Source organism: Schistocerca gregaria, chromosome 1 (assembly GCF_023897955.1).
Source record: "Schistocerca gregaria isolate iqSchGreg1 chromosome 1, iqSchGreg1.2, whole genome shotgun sequence".
Lineage (NCBI taxonomy): Eukaryota > Metazoa > Arthropoda > Insecta > Orthoptera > Acrididae > Schistocerca > Schistocerca gregaria.
In genome coordinates, this window is record NC_064920.1 from 960,903,455 (window position 1) to 960,927,143 (window position 23,689).

General features: G+C 42.0%; 1 protein-coding gene across 1 annotated transcript in view; it reads right to left on the minus strand.

Annotated features, from left to right (window-relative positions):
• Positions 1–23,689, minus strand: part of LOC126310273 (lachesin-like) — a 1,180,447-nt gene that overhangs the window by 63,806 nt on the left and 1,092,952 nt on the right. The window contains exons 7-8 of the mRNA XM_049992111.1: positions 22,800–22,949; positions 6,439–6,507 (exon numbers count right to left, since the gene is read on the minus strand). Coding sequence (XP_049848068.1) covers positions 6,439–6,507; positions 22,800–22,949 — 219 coding nt within the window. The remainder of the gene's footprint in view (positions 1–6,438; positions 6,508–22,799; positions 22,950–23,689) is intronic.

Consider the following 23,689-nt stretch of genomic DNA (forward strand, 5'->3'; position numbering starts at 1 on the left):
AGTCTCTGTGGCTGGGTCATTGCTCATCCGAGCATTTGCAATTGGTCGGATGAACAACGACTCAAGAACTTTTACTTTGTAATATAAATGAAAATGTATTTTTATGCTAAATTACATAGCCAATCTGCGCAGTAAAATATTTCGTTTGCTCATTTCTTGGCAATTTTACATTTTATACAAATAAAAAGCCTTGTAAAGATTTTTATTCGCTGGTTTTATGCAATATGTCAGTTGAATTTTTGTAACAAAGATAGTATTTTTGCCCGTGAGTTGGCAAGCTATTTTTAAATGTTTTATGCACTGAAATGCACTACCGGCAATTTTGCCTTTAAAATTTAAATGTAACACTTACGTTGGCCGCGAATCTGTGTGGCGTTCTATAAACGTGCATCGACACTGTTATGACACCTAGCTTGACCGGCCCGTCCACCCAGCACACAGGGTGCCGCTGGTCATTGCTTGTGAAGTATTTCATTGGTGCAACTAATGTTGCTTCCTGTTATTCTGGGTACTAGTAACGGCAGTGTCTGAGGCCTACATCAACGTGTCATGTATTTTTATCTAAAATTGTATGTATTTCTGCATCGGATAACCTTTTGTTCTTAAATATTGTTCTTTCACAACTGAGTATTATACAGGGTGATTCAAAAAGAATACCACAACTTTAAAAAGGTGTATTTAATGAAAGAAACATAATATAACCTTCTGTTAAACACGATTACAAAGAGTATTTAAAAAGGTTTTTTTTCACTCAAAAACAAGTTCGGAGATGTTCAATATGGCCCCCTCCAGACACTCGAGCAATATCAACCCGATACTCCAACTCGTTCCACACTCTCTGTAGCATATCAGGCGTAACAGTTTGGATAGCTGCTGTTATTTCTCGTTTCAAATCATCAATGGTGGCTGGGAGAGGTGGCCGAAACACCATATCCTTAACATACCGCCATAAGAAAAAATCGCAGGGGGTAAGATCAGGGCTTCTTGGAGGCCATTGATGAAGTGCTCTGTCACGGGCTGCCTGGCGGCCGATCCATCGCCTCGGGTAGTTGACGTTCAGGTAGTTACGAACAGATAAGTGCCAATGTGGTGGCGCTCCATCCTGCTGAAATATGAATTGTTGTGCTTCTTGTTCGAGCTGAGGGAACAGCCAATTCTCTAACATCTCCAGATACTGGATGCGTGCTACATTTTCATCACTCGTTCTCGGCCGTCCATAACTTTTCCCTTTGCACAAACACCCATTCTCTGTAAACTGTTTATACCAACGTTTAATACACCACCATCAGGAGGTTTAACACCATACTTCGTTCGAAATGCACGCTGAACAACTGTCGTCGATTCACTTCTGCTATACTCAATAACACAAAAAGCTTTCTGTTGAGCGGTCGCCATCTTAGCATCAACTGACGCTGACGCCTAGTCAACAGCGCCTCAAGCGAACAAATGTACAACTAAATGAAACTTTATAGCTCCCTTAATTCGCCGACAGATAGTGCTTAGTTCTGCCTTTTGTCGTTGCAGAGTTTTAAATTCCTAAAGTTGTGGTATTCTTTTTTAATCACCCTGTACATATTTGTATTTCTGTAAAAATTGTAGAATAGCATTTATTACTCTTGTCTGTTTATAAACTAGGTCATCGGCTGATGAGTTAAACCCGAAACCGTCATGACAATAAACAAATTCAGAAAAAAACCAGTGACTGTTTCTAAGCAACTACGCAGTTTATTCAAATTAGTTTCATTAACTCTGTTCATAGTGGTGCAAGCCTTTGCAAGGACTTTCAGTCTCATTTAGAAGACAAGCGAAGTCGGCTTGTGTCTATGCGGTTGAACAGAAGCAAAGTGACGCCTAGAAGACAGTCCCAACTGAATCGCATGTTTGCTCAGCAGGGCCATGGAGTAAGTGAGACTAATATTTTAAGTGTGAAATTATATACACGGAGGGACCTTAGTTTCATTATTGTATACTGGTGATAAGTTACTGTGTATTATGCTGCTCTCCTTATGATCCACGTAGATGTTTCTTCTGTGTAACTGCGTAGTTGTGTTGTATTTTTCGGCTGGCCTGGTGGATGGTGGAAGATGGTAGCACATTGTAGATATCACACTGAGCTGTTCGTTTGTCTTAGCTGTTTAATGTAACAGCTTGGGAAGATAATCATGGTCTTAGCAAGCTATAATTTTTTGTTGGAACCCACTTGTATAGTTCATCTGGGTTGAGCAAAATTATTTTATCTATCCAATGCATGGATATGTTTTAGAATATGTTCTGTTATGTATTGTTGTTGCCCACTAGACTTTCGAATTATTGTGTTTCTGTGTGGGCGAAATACTGTTTTATTTCTGGCATCACCAGTATTCTGAATTTTTTACTTGTGTTGTTGACCGCCAAGCCTTCAATTTTTGCACTCGCACTTAGATGTTGTAATACAATTTTTAATAAGGAACATATTCATTATAAGCCCACGCTCATGTAGACCACAGCCGATCTCACTCCACCCCAATCTTGCTTCAACTACTTCATAATCCGCCATCTGGCAATCAGATTCTGTTCTTGAGCTGACACTACACATGGAATAAAACGGGTTTATATGGGATTCTGCTCTTGAGCTGATTCTACACGTGGAGAAAACGTGCTTAAGTTGTTGTTGCGGTCTTCAGTCCTGAGACTGGTTTGATGCAGCTCTCCATGCTACTCTATCCTGTGCAAGCTTCTTCCTCTCCCAGTAGCTACTGCAACCTACATCCTTCTGTATTTGTTTGGTGTATTCATCTCTTGGTCTCCCTCTACGACTTTTACCCTCCACGCTAAGTTGGTGATCCCTTGATGCCTCAGAACATGTCCTACCAACCGATCCCTTCTTCTAGTCAACTTGTGCCGCAAACGTATCGTCTCCCCAATCCCATTCAGTACTTCCTCATTAGTTGTGTGAACTACCCATCTAATCTTCAGCATTTTTCTGTAGTACCACATTTCGAAAGCCTCTATTCTCTTCTTGTCCAAACTAATTATCGTCCATGTTTCACTTCCATACATGGCTACACTCCATACAAATCCTTTCAGAAACGACTTCCTGACACTTAAATCTAAACCTGGTGTTAACAAATTTCTCTTCTTCAGAAATGCTTTCCTTGCCATTATCAGTCTACATTTCATATCCTCTCTACTTCGACCATCAACAGTTACTTTGCTCCTCAAATAGCAAAACTCCTTAACTACTTTAAGTGTCTCATTCCCAAATCTAATTCCCCCAGAATCACCTGACGTAAATCGACTACTTGCCATTATCTTCGTTTTGCTCTTGTTGATGTTCATCTTATATCCTCCTTTCAAGACACTGCCCATTCCGTTCAGCTGCTCTTCCAAGTCCTTTGCTGTCTCTGACAGAATTACAATTTCATCAGCGAACCTCAAAGTTTTCATTTCTTCTCCATGGATTTTAATACCTACTCAGAATTTTTCTTTTGATTCCTTTACTGCTTGCTCAATATACAGATTGAATAACATCGGGGAGAGGCTACAACCCTGTCTTACTCCCTTTCCAACAACTGCTTCCCTTTCATGTCCCTCGACTCTTATAACTGTCATCTGGTTTCTGTACAAATTGTAAATAGTCTTTCGTTTCCTGTATTTTACCCCTGCCACCTTTAGAATTTGAAAGAGAGTATTCCAGTCAACATTGTCAAAAGCTTTCTCTAAGTCTACAAATGCCAGAAACGTAGGTTTGCCTTTCCTTATTCTTTCTTCTAAAATAAGGTCAGTATTGCCTCACGTGTTCCAGTATTTCTATGGAATCCTAACTGATCTTCCCCGGGGTCGGCTTCTGCTAGTTTTTCCATTCGTCTGTAAAGAATTCGTGTTAGTATTTTGCAGCTGTGGCTTATTAAACTGATTGTTCGGTAATTTTCACATCTGACAACACCTGCTTTCTTTGGGATTCGAATTATTACATTCTTCTTGAAGTCTGAAGGTATTTCGCCTGTTTCATACATCTTGCTCACCAGATGGAAGAGTTTTGTCAGGACTGGCTCTCCCAATGCCGTCAGTAGTTCCAGTGGAATGTTGTCTACTCCAGGGGCTTTGTTTCGACTCAGGTCTTTCAGTGTTCAGTCAAACTCTTCACGCAGTATCATATTTCCCATTTCATCTTCATGCACATCCTCTTCCATTTCCATAATATTGTCCTCAAGTACATCGCCCTTGTATAAACCCTCTATATACTCCAACCACCTTTCTGTTTTCCCTTCTTTTGCTTAGAACTGGATTTCCATCTCAGCTCTTGATATTCATACAAGCGGTTCTCTTTTCTCCAAAGGTCCCTTTAATTTTTCTGTAGGCAGTATCTATCTTACCCCTAGTGAGATAAGCCTCTACATCCTTACATTTGTCCTCTAGCCAACCCTGCTTAGCCATTTTGCACTTCCTGTCGATCTCATTTTTGAGACGTTTGTATTCCTTTTTGCCTGCTTCATTTACTGCATTTTTATATTTTCTCCTTTCCTCAATTAAATTCAATATTTCCTATGTTACCCAAGGATTTCTACTAGCCCTCGTCTTTTTACTTACTTGATCCTCTGCTGCCTTCACTACTTCATCCCTCAAAGTTACCCATTCTTCTTCTACTGTATTTTTCCCCCATTCTTGTCAATTGTTCCCTTATGCTCTCCCTGAAACTCTGTACAACCTCTGGTTCTTTCAGTTTGTCCAGGTCCCATCTCCTTAAATTCCCACTTTTTTGTAGTTTCTTCAGTTGTAATCTACAGTTCATAACCAAAAGATTGTGGTCATAGTCCACATCTGGCCCTGGAAATGTCTTACAGTTTAAAACCTGGTTCCTAAATCTCTGTCTTACCATTAGATAATCTATCTGAAACCTGTCAGTATCTTCAGGCTTCTTCCATGTATACAACCTTCTTTCGTGATTCTTGAACCAAGTGTTAGCTATGGTTAAGTTATGCTCTGCGCAAAAATCTAGATGGCGGCTTTCTCTTTCATTTCTTAGCCCCAATCCATGTTCACCTACTACGTTTCCTTGTTTCCCTTTCCAGTCACCCACGACTATTAAATTTTCGTCTCCCTTCACTATTTGAATATTTTCGTTTATTTCAACATACATTTCTTCAATTTCTTCGTCATCTGCAGAGCTAGTCGGCATATAAACTTGTACTACTGTCGTAGGCGTGGGTTTCGTTTCTATCTTGGCCGCAGTAATGCGTTCACTATGCTGTTTGTAGGAGCTTACCAACATTCCTATTTTCCTATTCATGATTAAACCTACTCCTGCTTTACCCCTATTTGATTTTGTGTTTATAACCCTGTAGTCACCTGACCAGAACTCTTGCTCCTCTTGCCACCGAACTTCACTAATTCCCACTATATCTAACTTTAACCTATCCATTTCCCATTTAAATTTTCTAACCTACCTGCCCGATTAAGGGTCTGACATTCCATGCCCCGATCCGTAGAACGCCAGTTTTCTTTCTCCTGATAATGACATGTTCTTGTGTAGTCCCCGCCCGGAGGTCCGAATGGGGGACTATTTTACCTCCAGAATATTTTACCCAAGAGGACGACATCATCATTTAATCATACAGTAAAGCTGCATGCCCTCGGGAAAGATTACGGCTGTAGTTTCCCCTTGCTTTCAGCCGTTCGCAGTACCACAACAGCAAGGCCGTTATGGTTAGTGTTACAGGGTCAGATCAGTCAATCATCCAGACTGTTGCCCCTGCAACTACTGAAAAGGCTGCTGACCCTCTTCAGAAACCACACGTTTGTCTGGCCTCTCAACAGATACCCGTCCGTTGTGGTCGCACCTGCAGTACGGCTATCTGTATCGCTGAGACACGCAAGCCTTCCCACTGACGGCAAGATCCATGGTTCAGGGGAGGGGGGGGGGGGGGGACGTGCTTATAACTAATATATAAATAGATAGCAAAACCTCAAACTCAGGTAGGACATGGACGTGAGTGTGAATACTGAACAGGTCACCGTTGAATAATGGGACATATCAGCAACTCATGACGACCAACATCTGCTTCGGAATACTTAGGCACTGTCGCGACATGGCCGTATCCTAGTCTAAGTGTTGATATACTGTATGGTTAGTATGCCAGCAGCGCTGCCTGCAGAGCCGATACAGAGCTTACTGTCCAACGTTTCATTTGCTTTGTGTCTAACAAACTAGAACCAACACTTACCAAAGATAAAACCAGTACAGACATATAATACTACTTGCACGTTGCACTAAATGTAGACATGTCGGAGAGATAATTTTTATTTGTTTATTTTTCTGTTTTTTAGAATGTAGACTGACGCCAGACTAATCCACTTAATGTCCTTCTTACACGCATTTTTATAGCGACCATCACTTTCTTGATACAAAGATACAAAGGTAACGTAACGGCAACAGAATTTGTGAAGGAGTATCTTTACCTGTGACGACCGGCAGTTCCGTCGTCGTGACTTCAGGCGGACGGTGCGGAGTCGATGGCGGCGGGATACCTGCAATACGTCATAGGGTGAGCAACTTCACGTCATTACAGTGATTACAGTTTTGTGTGTGTGAATGTGACAGAGAGAGAGAATGTGTGTGTGTGTGTATGTGTGTGTGTGTGTGAGAGAGAGAGAGAGAGAGAGAGAGGAGAGAGAGAGAGAGAGAGAGAGAGAGAGAGAGAGAGAGAAGTTTATTTTAATAAAAACCGCCTGAGAATACAATTAGAAATGATATCGTCAATCTGGCCCTGTGATACAAAGTATAGGCCCTATCTCACATGCGTACACACAATTTTTTTTGTTATCTTCTACTTCACTGTTGATTGTTTCGCTCCTGGATATTGGTGACATTTGACAAATAGAGAAATGGACCTATAAGCGGAATAACACCTAGTTTCACTGCTGCTCTACAATTTTATCACAAACTACACCCTCTTATTGGTGTTAATAATTTCTTTCTTTCATTTTATTTGTTCTCTTACATACCGACCTTCAGTTCCTGTTCTCTATATTTGCGATATTTTATTTATTTATGTCTTTTACTTTTTTATTCATCTATCCTGCTCAGATTAGAGGCTTCAGGAGCACTCTTACACCGCGCCACGGTTTCACACATGCAGTACTTTTCTTTACATCAAAGTTACCTAAGAAAACAATTTTAATAGCATTAATATAATTGAAATGGTATTAGTATAATTAAAATGACTTTTCTGATACTCATCCCAGAGAAGCACTTCAACACCACGTCATCTGTTTCTTATTGGATGTATTCCAATATCTACCTTCTCCTAGAGTTTTTACTCTCTAAAACTGCCCCTAATACAATGGTTACTTCTTGAACCAGGGAAATGAAGGAAATGTCACATTCGTGAACACACATAGAGCAGGTAATATGCTTTTCATGCAGCACAGGCCATGGCAAATCAGGACATTGAAGTCAGTGTAACACTGGTGAGACGCCAGTGTAATGTCAGCGTAATGCCATTTGATTCTTAGGATAGTTTTGGAATACGACGCAAAAAGATACAGTGAGAGTTGCAACTAAAATGAATGCTTATTTAGTTATTGACCGGTTCCGCGCTATGCCCATTTTCAGTCCAGTCATTGTTTGCCAAGGAACATATCCATCCAAAATAGTAAGAAATAAAGTGGGTGCATATAAGTATGGTCCCAAAAATGCATCACAATTTAAAGTAACGTGCTATCCCGCATTACTCGTCAACGTGCAATTATGCAATTTTTGGAGTAATTTGTTACAGCAGTACAAAACTGACCAAACCGTGTTCTCATCCCGGAGCACACGAAGCCGCATTGTTTCTATTGCACCAGAGCAAAACGAGGGGTAAGAGGGAGGTCTATTCACATTGGACAACCTCCCCTTCCCATACACTCCCCTCCCTGCCCCTGAATTAACTTTTAATGGTTGTCAGTGGCCTTCAAACAAGACATGTACAGATGTAATATGGTACTGGCCAAAAGTGCTGACGGATGCTGACACAACGATTAGTGCAAGAAACCGCAGGGACCCTCTACTCATGCAGGTCAATATTGTAACTGTCGATAGCTGCTTCAAGTTTCTTAGTTTCGCACGTAGATACAAATGTGGTAATTGCAATCCGGAAAAACCGATGCCACATCATTGATATATAATGCAAAGAATTTAGATCCTAATACAGTAGTGAGTCAATGTAAGGCTTCACCATTTAGACAATGATGCCATCTTGTTCAACAGATGCTGATCTTATAAGAATGATAGTCTTTTTCACGGTATTTCTAGTAACACCCTTAACGTAGAAATTTTAGTGACTACCGTCGTTTACCGCAATGAAGTAATCAATAATTCTGTAGTCAAAAAGTCTGTTTTGTTTGAGGTAGGGTTGCCGTTGTAGCTAATGTGAAATACCGATTCAGTTCGTTGGCTGGGGCAATGGTGTCAGCTGCAGCTTTTATTTTCCCTATAATAGGACCACGGTTATGGCAGCCGGTTTACGCGTGATGTTGGTTAATGTGTGGGCGTGCCTGAGTTTAGCTTTTCTCACGAATTGACTCACTCTGTTCCGCTTTAGCTTGCAACTAATTTTATTTTCATGTTTGGGATGTACTTTGTATATCCAATGTGCAGTGTTTCGGAGATTCAGGAGCTGCTTTAGCTCATCATTTAGCCATGGTGCATGTTTCGTTTTCTCTCTTCTGGTCTACAGGGGAGCATATTCGTCATATAGTTGAGAAAGTTGGTTGCTATAGCCTTGAAGTTTTTCGTTTGTCTTTGGGAAAGGATCAAAAACCGTCTCCAAACTATTTTTTTCTGCCTCAGCTTCAAGTTCATATATGCAGTTAAAGACTGTGCATGTAGGTATGTAGTCAATTGTGGTTTCATTCTCTCCTTGGGCAGATAAGCCAGGTGCAGCTGTTTGTATGGTACGAATTACTCTGTTTGGGGTTTTGTTGCGGATATATCTATAAGCTGCTTTTATAAATTTATAATTGGCGTCTTTAATGGCAAAGCTGGATCGTACAAGACAGATAATTAGGTTTTTGACAAACATGAACAGATGAAAAAAGGGTGAGAAACTGGTTTAATTTACAGGATACATAAAAACACCTAATATGAATACGTTCATCGTTAGCAAACAAGTCGCAAATGGACTTGGAGAGAGTTCTAACTTTAAGCTGAATAATGAAATAGACTTCATTCTTACCAATATGCCTCAAAACGTTAAAGATGTCTCTGTGCTGAACTTGTTCGATACAAACAGTGATCATCGATTAATAGAGCAAACTTTGAACTGACTACAAAAGATGGACTGAAACTAATTAAAGTAAAAAGAAAAAAATATTAATTTCGAAAATCTCAAAGAACAGAGACAGGAATATCAACGAAGGATTAAGAGAAAATTAAAAGAATGTGAAGCACAAGCAGTAACAAAGACACTAAAAACCACAGTTGAAGAAATGAGTGGCTTGTGCAAATCTCAAAACCGACCAAAGAAGCTGATAAGTAAAATGATAAGTTCGATGGACGAGAGAAGAAAATTGAAATTACAAATAGGCAAAGGTAAGATACAATATATAGAACTGTGCAAAGCTCTGAGAAGAGCATGAAAGATGACATCAAGAAGTATGAATGAGATATGCCAAAAGTCAGTCTTGAAAGTAAAGCTAGTGTGAAGATCTACATCTACATGACTACTCTGCAATTCACATTTAAGTGCTTGGCAGAGGGTTCATCGTACCACAATCATACTATCTCTCTATTATTCCACTCCCGAACAGCGAGCGGGAAAAACGAACACCTAAACCTTTCTGTTCGAGCTCTGATTTCTCTTATTTTATTTTGATGATCATTCCTACCTATGTAGGTTGGGCTCAACAAAATATTTTCGCATTCGGAAGAGAAAGTTGGTGACTGAAATTTCGTAAAAAGGTCTCGCCGCGACGAAAAACGTCTATGCTGTAATGACTTCCATCCCAACTCGTGTATCGTATCTGCCACACTCTCTCCCCTATAACGCGATAATACAAAACGAGCTGCCCTTTTTTGCACCCTTTCGATGTCCTCCGTCAATCCCACCTGGTAAGGATCCCACACCGCGCAGCAATGTTCTAACAGAGGACGAACGAGTGTAGTGTAAGCTGTCTCTTTAGTGGACTTGTTGCATCTTCTAAGTGTCCTGCCAATGAAAGGCAACCTTTGGCTCGCCTTCCCGACAATATTATCTATGTGGTCCTTCCAACTGAAGTTGTTCGTAATTTTAACACCCAGGTACTTAGTTGAATTGACAGCCTTGAGAATTGTACTATTTATCGAGTAATCGAATTCCAACGGATTTCTTTTGGAACTCATGTGGATCATCTCACACTTTTCGTTATTTAGCGTCAACTGCCACCTGCCACACCATACGGCAATCTTTTCTAGATCGCTTTGCAACTGATACTGGTCTTCGGATGACCTTAGTAGAAGGTAAATTACAGCATCATCTGCGAACAACCTAAGAGAACTGCTCAGATTGTCACCCAGGTCATTTATATAGATCAGGAACAGTAGAGGTCCCAGGACGCTTCCCTGGGGAACACCTGATATCACTTCAGTTTTACTCGATGATTTGCCGTCTATTACTACGAACTGCGACCTTCCTGACAGGAAATCACGAATCCAGTCGCACAACTGAGACGATACCCCATAGCTCCGCAGCTTGATTAGAAGTCGCTTGTGAGGAACTGTGTCAAAACCTTTCCGGAAATCTAGAAATACGGAATCAACTTGAGATCCCCTGTCGATAGCGGCCATTACTTCGTGCGAATAAAGAGGTAGCTGCGTTGCACAAGAGCCAAGCGGAAGCTTAGGATTGGAAAGTATTAGCTAATATCGCTGGACACAGACCATGGCCGAATTACAGATAAGAAAGAAACACCTGAAGATGTTGAGAGCTTTTATAGTAACTTGTACAGGAAATTCAATCATGATATCCTAATCCTTGATGAACTGAAGGCCTCTGCTTCCGAAATCCCACAAATAGTCTCCTTAGAAGTCAAAGAAATCAAACATGCTATGACAAGATTGATAAACAAACCGCTCCAGGTAGTGATGACCTCTCAGTCGATATCTTAAACCTGATGGATACAAATCTATATAGCATTTAGCTAAATTTTCAAATTGTTTACTCAGTGAAGAGATTTAAAAGAAGGCAAAATAAACCAAATACAGAAGAAAGGTAGTACTAAAGATATAATGAACTATCGCCCTAACAGCCTGCTGCTCATTCTATGCAAAGTTTCTACTAGAATTTTTACTACTAGATTGAGCACTATACTTGAGCTGGTCCAGCCCACTGAGCTAGACGGGTTCCGCACAAGGTTTAGCACAACTGATCATACCCTCACTCAGTGAGAAACAATTATTGCAACAAATAAATATCATCTAACTATTTGACTTACCTTCAGAGATTTTGAAAATACATTCAATTCGGTCAGTCACCCAGCACTGCTTGAGGGTGTAACAGAGCAAGTAACAGGCCTATATAGACGTTTTATACATACCTTCACGGCTTTTCTCAGTGTCGTTGAAGACACTAACAAATTTCACATCGGAAAGGACATAAAACAAAGTGTCTAAGTCTTCAAAACTATTTTAGCTCCCCTCAAAAAAAGCAGTGGTTATATTAGATTGCAAAAGGAAAGGAATCCAAATTCTGGGAAAGAGATTAACCTGAGGATCGTTGGTATTGTACTACTTGCCTACTTCCAAATAGATAGCAGAGCTTCAGATACTGGTTAGCGAACTTGCGTCAGTCTGCTATGAAGTTGGCCGAAAAATGAACTATGATAAAACGAAGATCATGATAAATCAATCGACACCGGAAGACAATACATCATTGAAGTACGCAACTTCAGGGTAACAGAATATGTCTATATGGGTCAACTGGCAAATATGGAAGGAGACCTAAGAACAGAAATATTCCGACGAATTGAATTATACTGGCAAGCGTATGCACCATACGCCTCAGGTTTTAAGCCCAAGACGTTGGCGCAGCTGAAGAAAACTGCTTTTGACCAATGTATCCTGCCAGTAATAACTTACGACTGTGAGATGTGGATATTGAATGAGTTCATTGTCGGGAAACTGATAGTAGCCTAAAAAGGGGTGGAAAGATCAATGCTGGGCTGCACAAAGAAATATAGAAAGAAGGCAGTCGATATCAGACAGACAACAATGGTCACTGACATAATGGAAAGAGTGAAATCCTTCAAAGGCCAACGGACAGGTCATGTCGCTCGAAGACAAGAGGCAAGTGGTCAAAATTAGTACTAGACTGGAGTCCAATGTACCAAAAAAGACCAAGGGGAAGACCACTGGACAGATGGGACAGAGACTTAAAGACAACCAAATTGAACTGGGAACGGGCAACTCAAGATTGGCGGAAATGAAGAACCTGCTAGGATCCTGTGCTGCACGCCGACTCAGAGAGGCCACATCTCCAAGTGATCCTCCTGGCTGATGATGATGATGATGATGATGATGATGATGATATCCATGAGTGTATGACTACTGGTTGTGTGATAGTTAGGCTCAAGCTGAAGTAAGGTCAAATTTGATGAACATGGCATACACTTGAATTTCGCATTGAATGAGCAGTTGTGGATAAATTTGTGTTAATGTCACCGGCTATAATTATATGCTGTTACGTCAATTCGACTCTTAAGTGGGCAGGTTAGAAATAGACCAAACCCGCCTTCATTAGGAGGTTCTTTGAAGACACAGGTTAGGCACTTTCTTTTTAGGGATTCGATCTCTATGAACAAAGATTCCACTACTGTGTCTTCGTTATTTTTTATATAGGTAGGCAATAAAATCGTGCGAAATCCATTTTTACTGTCATTTAATTTTCTTTAAGTTCCTTTAATAGTCTGATTTCTTAGAAAATTTGTGTCGTCCTGTAGACGCCAGTTTTCTATTTTTCATGACCGGTTTTGGACAGCGTCCCCAGATTCGCTTTTCTCTGCTTACTTAGACGACGCATTGATTACAATTTTATATGAAATTTGTTCCATTTCCTGCTGGGTGCCTAGTACAGCAACCGGTTAAGAAATTTCTAGAAAAAGTCTTATTTGCAAATTGTTTTATTGTTTACTCCAATGACGCATTCTGTGGTGGGGCACCTTAAGATTAACGTAAGAAGTAATGGGGTGAGCCAACATCCGTCATTTAATTCTAGCACATGAAATTAAGAAAAAATATTTGTCTTAATGCCATGTGCAGGCATTAAATGTAGTGAGCCAACATCCGACATTTAATGCCAGCATGTGACGTAAGGGCAAAAATTTGATCTTGATGCGATATGCTGGCATTAAATGACGGATGTTGGCTCACTACATTACTTCTTATGTTAATCTGAACTTGACCCACAAGGCCGAAACGCGTCATTGCCAATAAATAGGTAACACAATTTCCAATGAAGACTGCCATAGTGCCTAGACAGCGTTATCTATTTTATTTAGCATTGTATACTTCTTAACTCTTAATCAGTGTCTAATATATCATAAGATGTTCGTAATTGTAGCCAGTCGCGAATAAATGTAAATTTCTGATCTACAACTATAAAATATAGCTATAAAAGTCATGTTGCTTGCCCAGACATATTTCGCTGACTTCATGGAGAAAACGTAGCAATTTACTCGTATCGCAGGCAAGTATTAACAGCTACTTTAAGTTGTCTAAGAACATATCATGCTTGTTCACGTTGGACCACGTCGCACTAGCTTATCTATGCATCGTTTGGTCCCTCCTGCAAGGATGAAAAAAAGTATAGTATAACAGAGTATTAGTCTCCATATTCAAAACCTTTTGAAGATATAGCTGAAAATGTCTCCTTTGTCGTCAGGAAGTTAGAGGACCGCTGTAACAGGACACTCCTCAAAACATTAAGTTTGGTCACGCTCTCTCTACCACAGACACAGTCTGGTGAGAATAGTTACCTTCCACGAATGCAGCGTGTCCTCACAGTCCCTCAGATTATGTGGGTAATGTTGAGCCAAGTTGGAGAGTAATATTCTGCTTTTGAATATACCAAGACCGGGGTACATCATTACAGAATTGGCGAAGAATAACTGTAGAAGCTTCTAAAAACAGTATTCTACATTTTAGTTCAAAATTTGGCAGCATCTCAAGACTAATAACCCTTGAAAGTCATATATTCTATCCAACGCCGCACTAAAATGTTTAGGAAGTTTATTGTGGCTTAGACGTGTTTTGTCGAGCTTTCTAGCCGAGTAGGATGGTATACTAGTTGTGAACGCGAACTTTGTCTTTGGCTTCCGTGAGAAATTTTCAGACTGAGGAACTCGGTCACGATTCGTCAGACATCCTTACACTTCCAGTTCTGTCATTCCCTTCATCTACGTCCCAGATTCCGAAATACTCCTGCGTATCTTACATACATAGCGGGAAACTCACATGAATGGCATACTGTCACGTGTCACCAACACAAGTTTGCAATTCGGATATGTAATAACAAGGTCGCTGCTTTATTATTTGACTTAATATGAAGGCAACCGCACAGGATTAAAAAAAAACGTGTCATAAATTTCTGCAGGAGCTAGTGCTGGTCAAAACAAGGAGAAAGGGCCCTACAGTGATAATTACGGAAACCAGTACTTGTTGAGATATGGACGAGTCCTTTCTCTCATTCCCAACGGTCTATTAGGTAGAAGTAAACACTAAATGCAATTCTGCATATGGTTAACACACATCCTTTAGCCCTTCTGTGCAGTGAATCAAGCAGTGTTTGACATACACCTGGGCTCATTCGCACTACAACAAATCTTTGGGTCACATGATCCTGTAACTTCTGCTCATTGTCTAGAGATTAGGTGTTCACCACTGCCTTTAAGTGTCCCCATAGCCAGAAATCTAACGGATTCGGGTCTGTTGAAAGAGTATGGCATGCTGGTGGACCTCCTCGAGCACTGTAGCTACAATTAAACGTTGCGATGAGGTACTATTGAACTGTAAGTGGAAAACTGAGTATTCGCCCGTCATGCATAAACCATTGTTGTCATCTTTCTGCCGGCCAGAGTGGCCGAGCTGTTCTAGGCGCTACAATCTGGAACTGCGCGACCGATACGGTCACAGGTTCGAATCCTGCGTCGTGCATGGATGTGTGTCCTCAGGTTAGTTGGGTTTAAGTAGTTCTAAGTTCTAGGGGACTGATGACCTCAGAAGTTAAGTCCCATAGTGCTCCGAGCCATTTGAACCATTTGTCATCTTTCTGCAAAGGGAACGTTCTCCAATAGCGCTACAAATTCATAGAGCAAAATCGGCGATACAAAATACCTCCTACGTTTTGTCTGATAACTACATGACATTTCTATCGAAGAGTACGAATTCCAGCGTTTCAATATGATGCGATCTCAGCCGAATTTGTGGGAGGTAAGTTGAAATCTCTCACGTCTAGTTCGTGGCAGAGGTACATTGAACCAGTAAGCCAGAAACTTTTAAGCAGTCAGCATGAAAATTTGCCTTCCAGTTCACAACGTTAACATAACGGCAGAGGCTATACAATTAGCGCCCGCTTTGTTTACCGTGCACGTTAGGGCAGTAATGGCCCGCTTTCCAGCGTAAATATTCCCTCTCCGTCTCCTTCCCCTTAACATTATCCGCGACGGAGGCTCACCTCATACATTCCGCGCCGCCCTTCAGTACGCAGAAGTTAACGCGAGCGTAGGCCCGGGAAAAATAAGAGAAGTCCTTAATCGGGTTGTGTCTTCTCTCTTTTTGGAGGTCGGAATTGAATTTAAAAGACAAATGTGCGCTGAGGGGAGGCGGCGAGGTTTGCCCTGAAGAATGGCTTCCCGCTGCAAGGCTCCCTACTCCCCCCTCCCCCCTCCCTACAACCTCCTCACGCCTTCCCCCGCCCCCACTTCACGAGACGCAACAGGCCCCCTGCTGGCTGCAGCCGTCTGTGTGGGCCGGCGTCACGCCTCACCGGGACGCCCGCCACCCCGACGCTTCTATTTACGGGCAGCTGCTGGAGCGTGTTCTGGCCGCTGTTCTTCCTGCTGCTTTCTCTGTTTGCCCTGGCGCCTCTTCTTCTGCGACCTTACAGCTCTCATAGAGAAATTACGGACACCAATGGCGCCAGGAGAATGTCTCAGCAGCATGCACGAGAGAAAGCAGGAGAGCACGTTCGCAAAAACATGGGATATAGTATGGAAAAGCCCCATCAACCATTAATCGTGTTGAGTATATGTGTTCATGGCTCTCAGAGTGAACTTAAGGACTCGACTGGCGTCAGCTTGCCTTTTCTTACATGATATGATGCGAACTATGGATGAAGGCGAGTAGGCTGATACCACATTTTTAGATTTCCAAAAAGCGTTTGGCACTGTACCACACTGAAGTCTGTTAACGAAGGTATGAGCAAACTGAATAAGTCCCCAGACATGTGACTCGAAGACTTCGTTAGTAATAGAATCCAGTATGTTGTCCCTGGCTCTCAAAGAGAATACATGGACTCGAATGGCGCCAGCTTGCCCTTTTCTTACATGACACAATGCGAATTGTGGGTGAAGGTGAATAAGCAGATACCATATTTCTAGATTTCTTCCACTCCACCCCACTGCAGGTATGAGCAAACGGAATAGGTTCCCAGATACGTGAGTGGCTTGAAACTTCCCACTGAGTTGTCCTCGACGACGAATGTTCAAGAGAGGCAAAGTTATCGTCAGAAATGCCGGAGGGAAGTGTAATATGACCGCTATTATTCATAAACCATCAGGCGGACTGCGTGGGCAGCAATCTGCGGTTGTCTACTGCTCATGCTGTAGTGTACGATAAGTTGTCGACTATGAGTGGCTGTAGGACGGTACGAGATGACTTAGACAAAATTTCTTGTTGGTGTGATGAATTGAAACTGGCCCTAAAGGTAGAAATATGTAAGTTACTGCCGATAAGTAGAAAAAACAACCTTGTGGCATTCGAATACAGCATTAGCAGTGTCCTGCTTGACACAGCCACGTCGTTTAAATATTTGGGCGCAAAGCTGCAAGGCCATGTGGAATAGAACGACCATGTGAGGCTTGTGGTAGGGAAGGCGAATGGTCGATTTCGGTTTACTGGGTGAATTTTAGGAAAGTGTGGTTCATCTGCAGAGGAGACCGCACATAGGACGTTGGTCGACCTATTTTTTGGTACTGTTGCAGTTTTTGGGAACCTCATGAGGTCGGATTAATGGAAGACATCGAAGCAATTCACAGCCGGGCTGCTAGATTTGTTACCGGTAGGTTCTAACAACAGACACGTATTATCTTGAGCTTCTGGAACTGAAATGGGGATCCCTGAAGCGAAGTCGACACTCTTTTCTAGGAATACTATTGAAAAAAAATTATATAACGGGTGTCTGAAATTGACTGCAAAACGATCCAACTGCCATCAACATACGTTTCGCTTAAGGATCACGAAGGTAAGATACGAGAAATTAGGGCTCACATGGCGGCACATAAACGGTAGTTTTTCTCCGCTCTATCTGCGTGTCCAACACAAAAGAAAACGACTAGCAATAGGACAGGGTACCCTCCACCACGCACCGTAGGATGGCTTACACAGTATGTATGTTGATGTGGATGTAGAGAATGTCTCAGTGTCATGCGTGAGAGAAAGCAGGCGCACATATTTACTAAAACGCGGAATAATGCGCCGTAAAGTCTGATCGCCCTTCAATACTCTTTTGTATAAATAGGTCCGTAGTCGCTTTGAAATATTTGAAGGAAGTCATTTTTTCTTACGCAGGCTGTTTTACTTCGAAGTAATCGTTTTATTACAAGCTTAACATTTAGATAATATCTCCCCCATGCGGCCTTTCAAGCTACCTTCTCTACTTGTGCCAGAGTAAAGAAAAATTATAAGGATGTAGCATCATACACTGCAGAGCCAAATAAACTGGTACACTTCCCTAATATCGTGTAGGGCCCTCGAGAGCTCGCCAAAGTGCCGCAACACGACGTGGCAGGCACTCGACTAATGTCTGATGTAGTGCTGGAGGGAACTGACACCATGAATCCTGCAGGGCTGTCCATAAATCTCTTCTCAACAGCATGTCGCAAGGCATTCTAGATATGCTCAATTATGCTCATGTCTGGGGAGTTTGGTGTCCAGCGAAAGTGTTTAAGCCCAGAAGAGTGTGCCTGAAGCCACTCTGTAGCAATTATGGACGTGTGGAGTGTCGCATTGTCCTGCTGGAATTGCCAAGTCTGTCGAAATGAATAATGTTGACATGAACTTATCCAGATGACCACACAGGATGCTTGCGCACGTGTCACCTGTCAGAGTCGTATCTAGACATATCAGGGGTCACATAACACTCCAGCTGCACACGCACCACACCATTACAAAAACTCTACCAGCTAGAACAGTCCCCTGCTGACATGCAGGTTCCATGGATTCATGAGGCTGTCTCCATACCCTTACACGTCCATCCGCTCCATAAATTTTGAAACGAAACTCGTTTGACCAGGCAACATGTTTCCAGTCATCAACAGTCCAATTCCGGTGTTGACTGGCTGGCCCAGGCGAGGCGTAAAGCTTTGTGTCATGCAGCCATCAAGGATATACGAGAGAGTGCCTTCGGCTCCGAAAGCCCATATCGATGATGTTTCATTGAATGAGTCGCACGCTGACACTTGTTGATGGTCCAGCATTGAAATTTGCATCAATTTGCGCAAGGGTTAAACTTCCGTCACGCTGAACGTTTCTCTTCAGTTCTCGTTGCTCCTGTTCTTCCAGGATCTTTTGCCGGCAGCAGCGATCTCGAAGATTTGATATTTTACCGGATTCCTGATATTCACGGTACACTCGTGAAATGGCCGTAAGGGAAAATCCGCACTTCATCGCCACCTCGGAGATGATGTGTCCCGTCGCTCGTGCACCGACTATAGCACCATGTTCAAACTCACTTAAATCTTGATAATACAACCGCCAGACACTTGTTGTCCTACATAGGCGTTGCCGAGCGCAGTGCCGTATTCTGCCTGTTTACATGTCTCTGTATTCGAATACACAGTTTCTTGGCGCTTCAGTGTACATTTGGAGGAAACGATATCTGATGGTGTGTTAAATAACAGCCATGGTTCTTCCAGATCCAAATGTCTCAGATATGAAGCCAGTAATATTGATTTGAAGAGGCTTATCTTGTTCGGGGAAGCAATGAAAGGTGACTGGCAATCCACCTTTCATATGGGTGGATACATCTACGTGTCGTGCTCAATATCAAAGTGAGAAATTGATTCTATCAATTCCGAAGCGTTGCCTTTTTCTCTGCCTGAATTGTCTCATTCTTTTCAGTGCCACAGACGAAGATAACGCTTGGAACAGGACTTAGATATATCCACCTGTCCTAAATATGGATGATTGCTGGAGTAAATGAATGTGGATGTAGCTGCAACTGTGTGAATTCAGGTGTACTTTCTTGGTTTAGCTTTGCACCAGAGGCCTCGAACCAGTGGATGAATTCAACTTTCAGAGCTGTCTTGTGGTGTCACTCAGTCCGGTTGTCCGAGCATTATCTGCGCAAGTCTTAGTTGCTCGTGCTTGTGCGATAGGCTGTCTTCGTTCAAACTTCAGACGTTGCACCAATGGAAAATTTTTGAGAACGACTAAACAGACGTCGTCTCCCTTGCTTCTAATTGGAGGAGATGCCTGCAGTAACGAAAGAATTTGATTTTATTGGTTGGTCAGTCCGCTCTCTCCAGGTTTTCGGTGTCTGTGCTCGGAGGCGAGGCAGAAGCGCCTGGGTCGTGGAAGAGTTCTCTAGAAGACGAATCGCTGTGATGGTGACACTGACGGGTCGCTTCCGTGCGCACTTAAAAGGTGACATCGGATGGTAATTACTTGAGAATTTTCCAATAGGGAACTTTGTGTAACCTTAAAGTCATTTTCATAAGCACTGTCGGGCTATCGCGGGTGATACGATTGCCATCATTCAGCTAAATTCGTATGGAGTAGAACTGCTCTTTACCCGGCGATAATTCACTTCATACGCGTAATTGTCATTACTTGTCGTTTTCTCTTCCCGCTGTGCTGTTGAAAGCAGTATTGAAGAATCGACATTGGGGTAAAATTAGTGAATCTTATCTCCGGTAATTCTTAGAATGTGTGAGACGTTGTGTGTGAGCGGACGTGCCTTTATGTTGCTCTTCCTGACCCAACAAATCATTATGATGGTTGATATGATGGTTGATACAATTTTTTTCCTTACAGAATTATGGTGTTAGGATTATACATGTGTCCTAAGTTTAATGCAGTTAGAGAGTTGGCTCCGATTTATAAATGTGTGTCCTCTTGCTTTCAGCCTATTCGTTAAACTTTGCCCCATTGCGCACAGCCCCCAGCAATCCTTTCTTCTGTGATGACTGATCCCTTGTACCCTGCTACAGAGAAGTAGCAAGGAGCATTTAATGAAATTCAATCCATGATCGGCCGACCTTAAATTAGGATGTTAGACTTCCGTTGCACCTTTTTCCCTTGGGGTAGGAGCTAGTCAATTCATGTCTGTGGGACTTCAGACGACTTGGTACTCAGGGAAAGGTACAGAATGTTATGCGCTGTATATCTTCAATAAGATGCTTGCTGCTGCGGGAAGTCCCTGTTACGGGGATTAACAACCAATATTTAGAAGTTTCCGGTAGTCAAACACAGTGAGCGTTTAATCCGAGATGTGAAATTAATGTATATCGCCTGTACACAAGTACAGTGACAAATCCAGCCTAAAAATTGCATTTTTCTCCATTTTCATACGGTTGGTTGGATGTCTACTTTGGTGAGAGGATCAAACAATAACGTCATCGGTACCACAGGATTAGGGAAGGTTGCGGAAAGAAGTCAGCCGTGTCCTTTGAAAGGAACCATCCCGACATTTACCTCAAGCGACTAAGAGAAATCACGGAAAACCTATATCAGGATGGCCGGACGCGGGTTTGAACCATCTTCCTGCCGAATGCGAGTCCAGTGTGCTAACCACTGCGCTACCTCACTCGACTTTGCTTACGGACTACACATGAGAGGTAGTTGTGTCGTAACAACCAAGAGTGTGAGAAACTATTATTAAGGACTGCATAAGTTGTTGCTTCCTCCACGAAGATGTGTGAAATGTGTATGTATCATGTTACACAGTTAAAAAATCTAACAGAGTGGTTTGAAAATGTCAAGGGGCGTAATTAGCTAATACCTAAATCAAGGAAAAAAGTAATTACACCGCAAGAAAACAACAACATAGGAAAATGACCTCCCTCTGGATCATCGCGGTTCATTAAGTGACTGGAAATGATAGTATGGTAGTATTGGGTAGGAGACAATGTCTGGAGTTATTCGTCCATATGAGACTGGTGACTTTCTCACGAAGACAAGAAGAACTACATAAAGACCCAGTTCCCGAGCGAGTAAAATGTTGCACCCGGGCAAGAACAGAACTCGGATCCCGCGTTCCGAAGGTAGCGCTGTTAATAACTAAATTACTAGGTTTGGACCCTTCATTCTGTAAATGAGACCGATTACTGCTTAGATCTGTGCACATTTAATACTAATGTGTCTGTACAAGCAGAATTCTCTCTATGGGGTATCATTTGACGTTTTAGACAGTACTACTCGTATTTGGTCTTTATATAGCATACTTCATGAATACAGTAGTTATGTTTTGTTGTTACCCTTTTACTAGACACTTTTTAGTCTTCAACGTCCAATGTGTGCTAGTGTCCTATTGATAAACCCTGTCCTTCAGATAAAACCACAGGCATAAGTCACACCGCTTCAAATCTCGTGATCCCTGAGGACACGCAGTTTGGAGCCATTTGTCAATAGTCGGTTTTATCCAAAAATGTTACTGAGTGACCTCACGAGCTATGTGTCGATACTCCCGAAGAGCAGCAGCACTGTTACCGTTGTTTTGACAAGACAGCTTTACTTGTAAAGCCCTACTAACCTATTACAGATCAATCTTGACTGTCTGCAAATGGAATGTACACTAATGCTTGTGTTTCGACCCTACATCGCCATACTATTAATGGCGCCTAACGGCAAGTCATGAAACTAAAATTACTAACTACGAAAAATCGTGCAGTGCAGAGACTGGCTATCATCATTCCCATAAATCTGGATACGCCTACGGTAAGTTATTTTCCATCTACACTGTCTCAAGCAGCGAAAGTTTAGTTATAACCACACTGTAAAACAAATCGTACTATAGGAATATATCACTGTTGTTAGCGATTCTTCCATTGGGTTGGAAGGTTATACTTGATGCTTTTAGAATGGAGAAGGCTATGTTTCGGAAGTGAATTTCATCCTCTTACGGCCGATTTATTAACAACAAACACACGATACTTCTTTCCGTAACATCCATCACAAGTATAGCATAAGTACCATGAAATGTAAAACTGGCGTTGGTGCAGGGAAATTCATGCCGCGACATTAACATTTATTGTGCCTTTGAGAACATTGAGTGTTATGTCAGTTACTCATCGTAGGCAGCGTGTTACGGAATGCTGGATAATAGTCCAGAAGAGACTATCTGGGTTGCAATCAAGCAAGATTTGAGAACCTTTAACCTGTGTCCAGTTCTTCTAGATGGGTTTGATGGGGCTCTCGAGTGATATCATGATTACCGTAGCCCTCAACACTCGCCGTGTCTTGTGAAGTCCATGTCACGACACTGCGGTGCATTCATCGCGGGGGAAGGAGGCGCTACAGGCATTCAGCTGTCTGTACGTGAGTTGCTCATAAGGCTGACTACTAGGCGGAGATAAGTCATACTTACGGTATAGCTTGATGCTGCCGTCCGTGTCACCGAGCGAGTTCTTGGAGACGCAGCGGTAGGTGCCCCAGTCGTTGGGACCGACGGCACGAATCGTCAGCTTCATGTGCACCTTGTACGCGTTGTCCAATAGTACTGGCTCGTAACGCCCACCTGCAGGACAGACGCAAAGTTGGTTAGCCCCTTTGTACCCACTGATACCAATAAGAGTTCTGCCCCTCAGTGATACATGGAATATGGTCACAACGAATCATAAAACCAATCATTAGCAGAGCCAGTCCAGATATCAATAGAAACTCACTATACAACTAATGAAAGACGTCTTTTTATGTAACTTCACTGTACTTGCAATGGGCCAAGGTGAAATGATACCAAAGAAAAGTCACACAAAATATTTCAACATGAGAAACAACCATTTATCAAGAACCGTTTACTTTATGCGTTCTGAGCAAACGCTTTAGATAAAATATTAACTGTCATGCTCAATAAATATACAATTGATAGGCGTACGTCTTGGAAAAGGAATGTTTGACGATCCAGTCTAGTTACATTACACCCAAAGAACTGCATATGGCACCGACTTAAGTGGGCGAAAAACTCCTAAAGTAATTGGCAACGCACTTTTCAGGGGCTACACATTTCTTGAATATTGCAGACGGCCTATGTAAACCAGCACACGAATTTTCGATTGGAATAACTTAGAAAGAGCATGCTGGTAAAAATACTATGTGAACTTCGAAGCCACTATCATTGTTCCACACAAGCCTCTTCCATCCAATTTTGATGATCAGTTAGAGAATTGTTTTCGGATGGTGAGGCGTAGCCTATTGCACCATATGTTTAAAACAGAGTATCTGACAGATCCTTTCCTTGTGTATTCCTTAACATTTGTT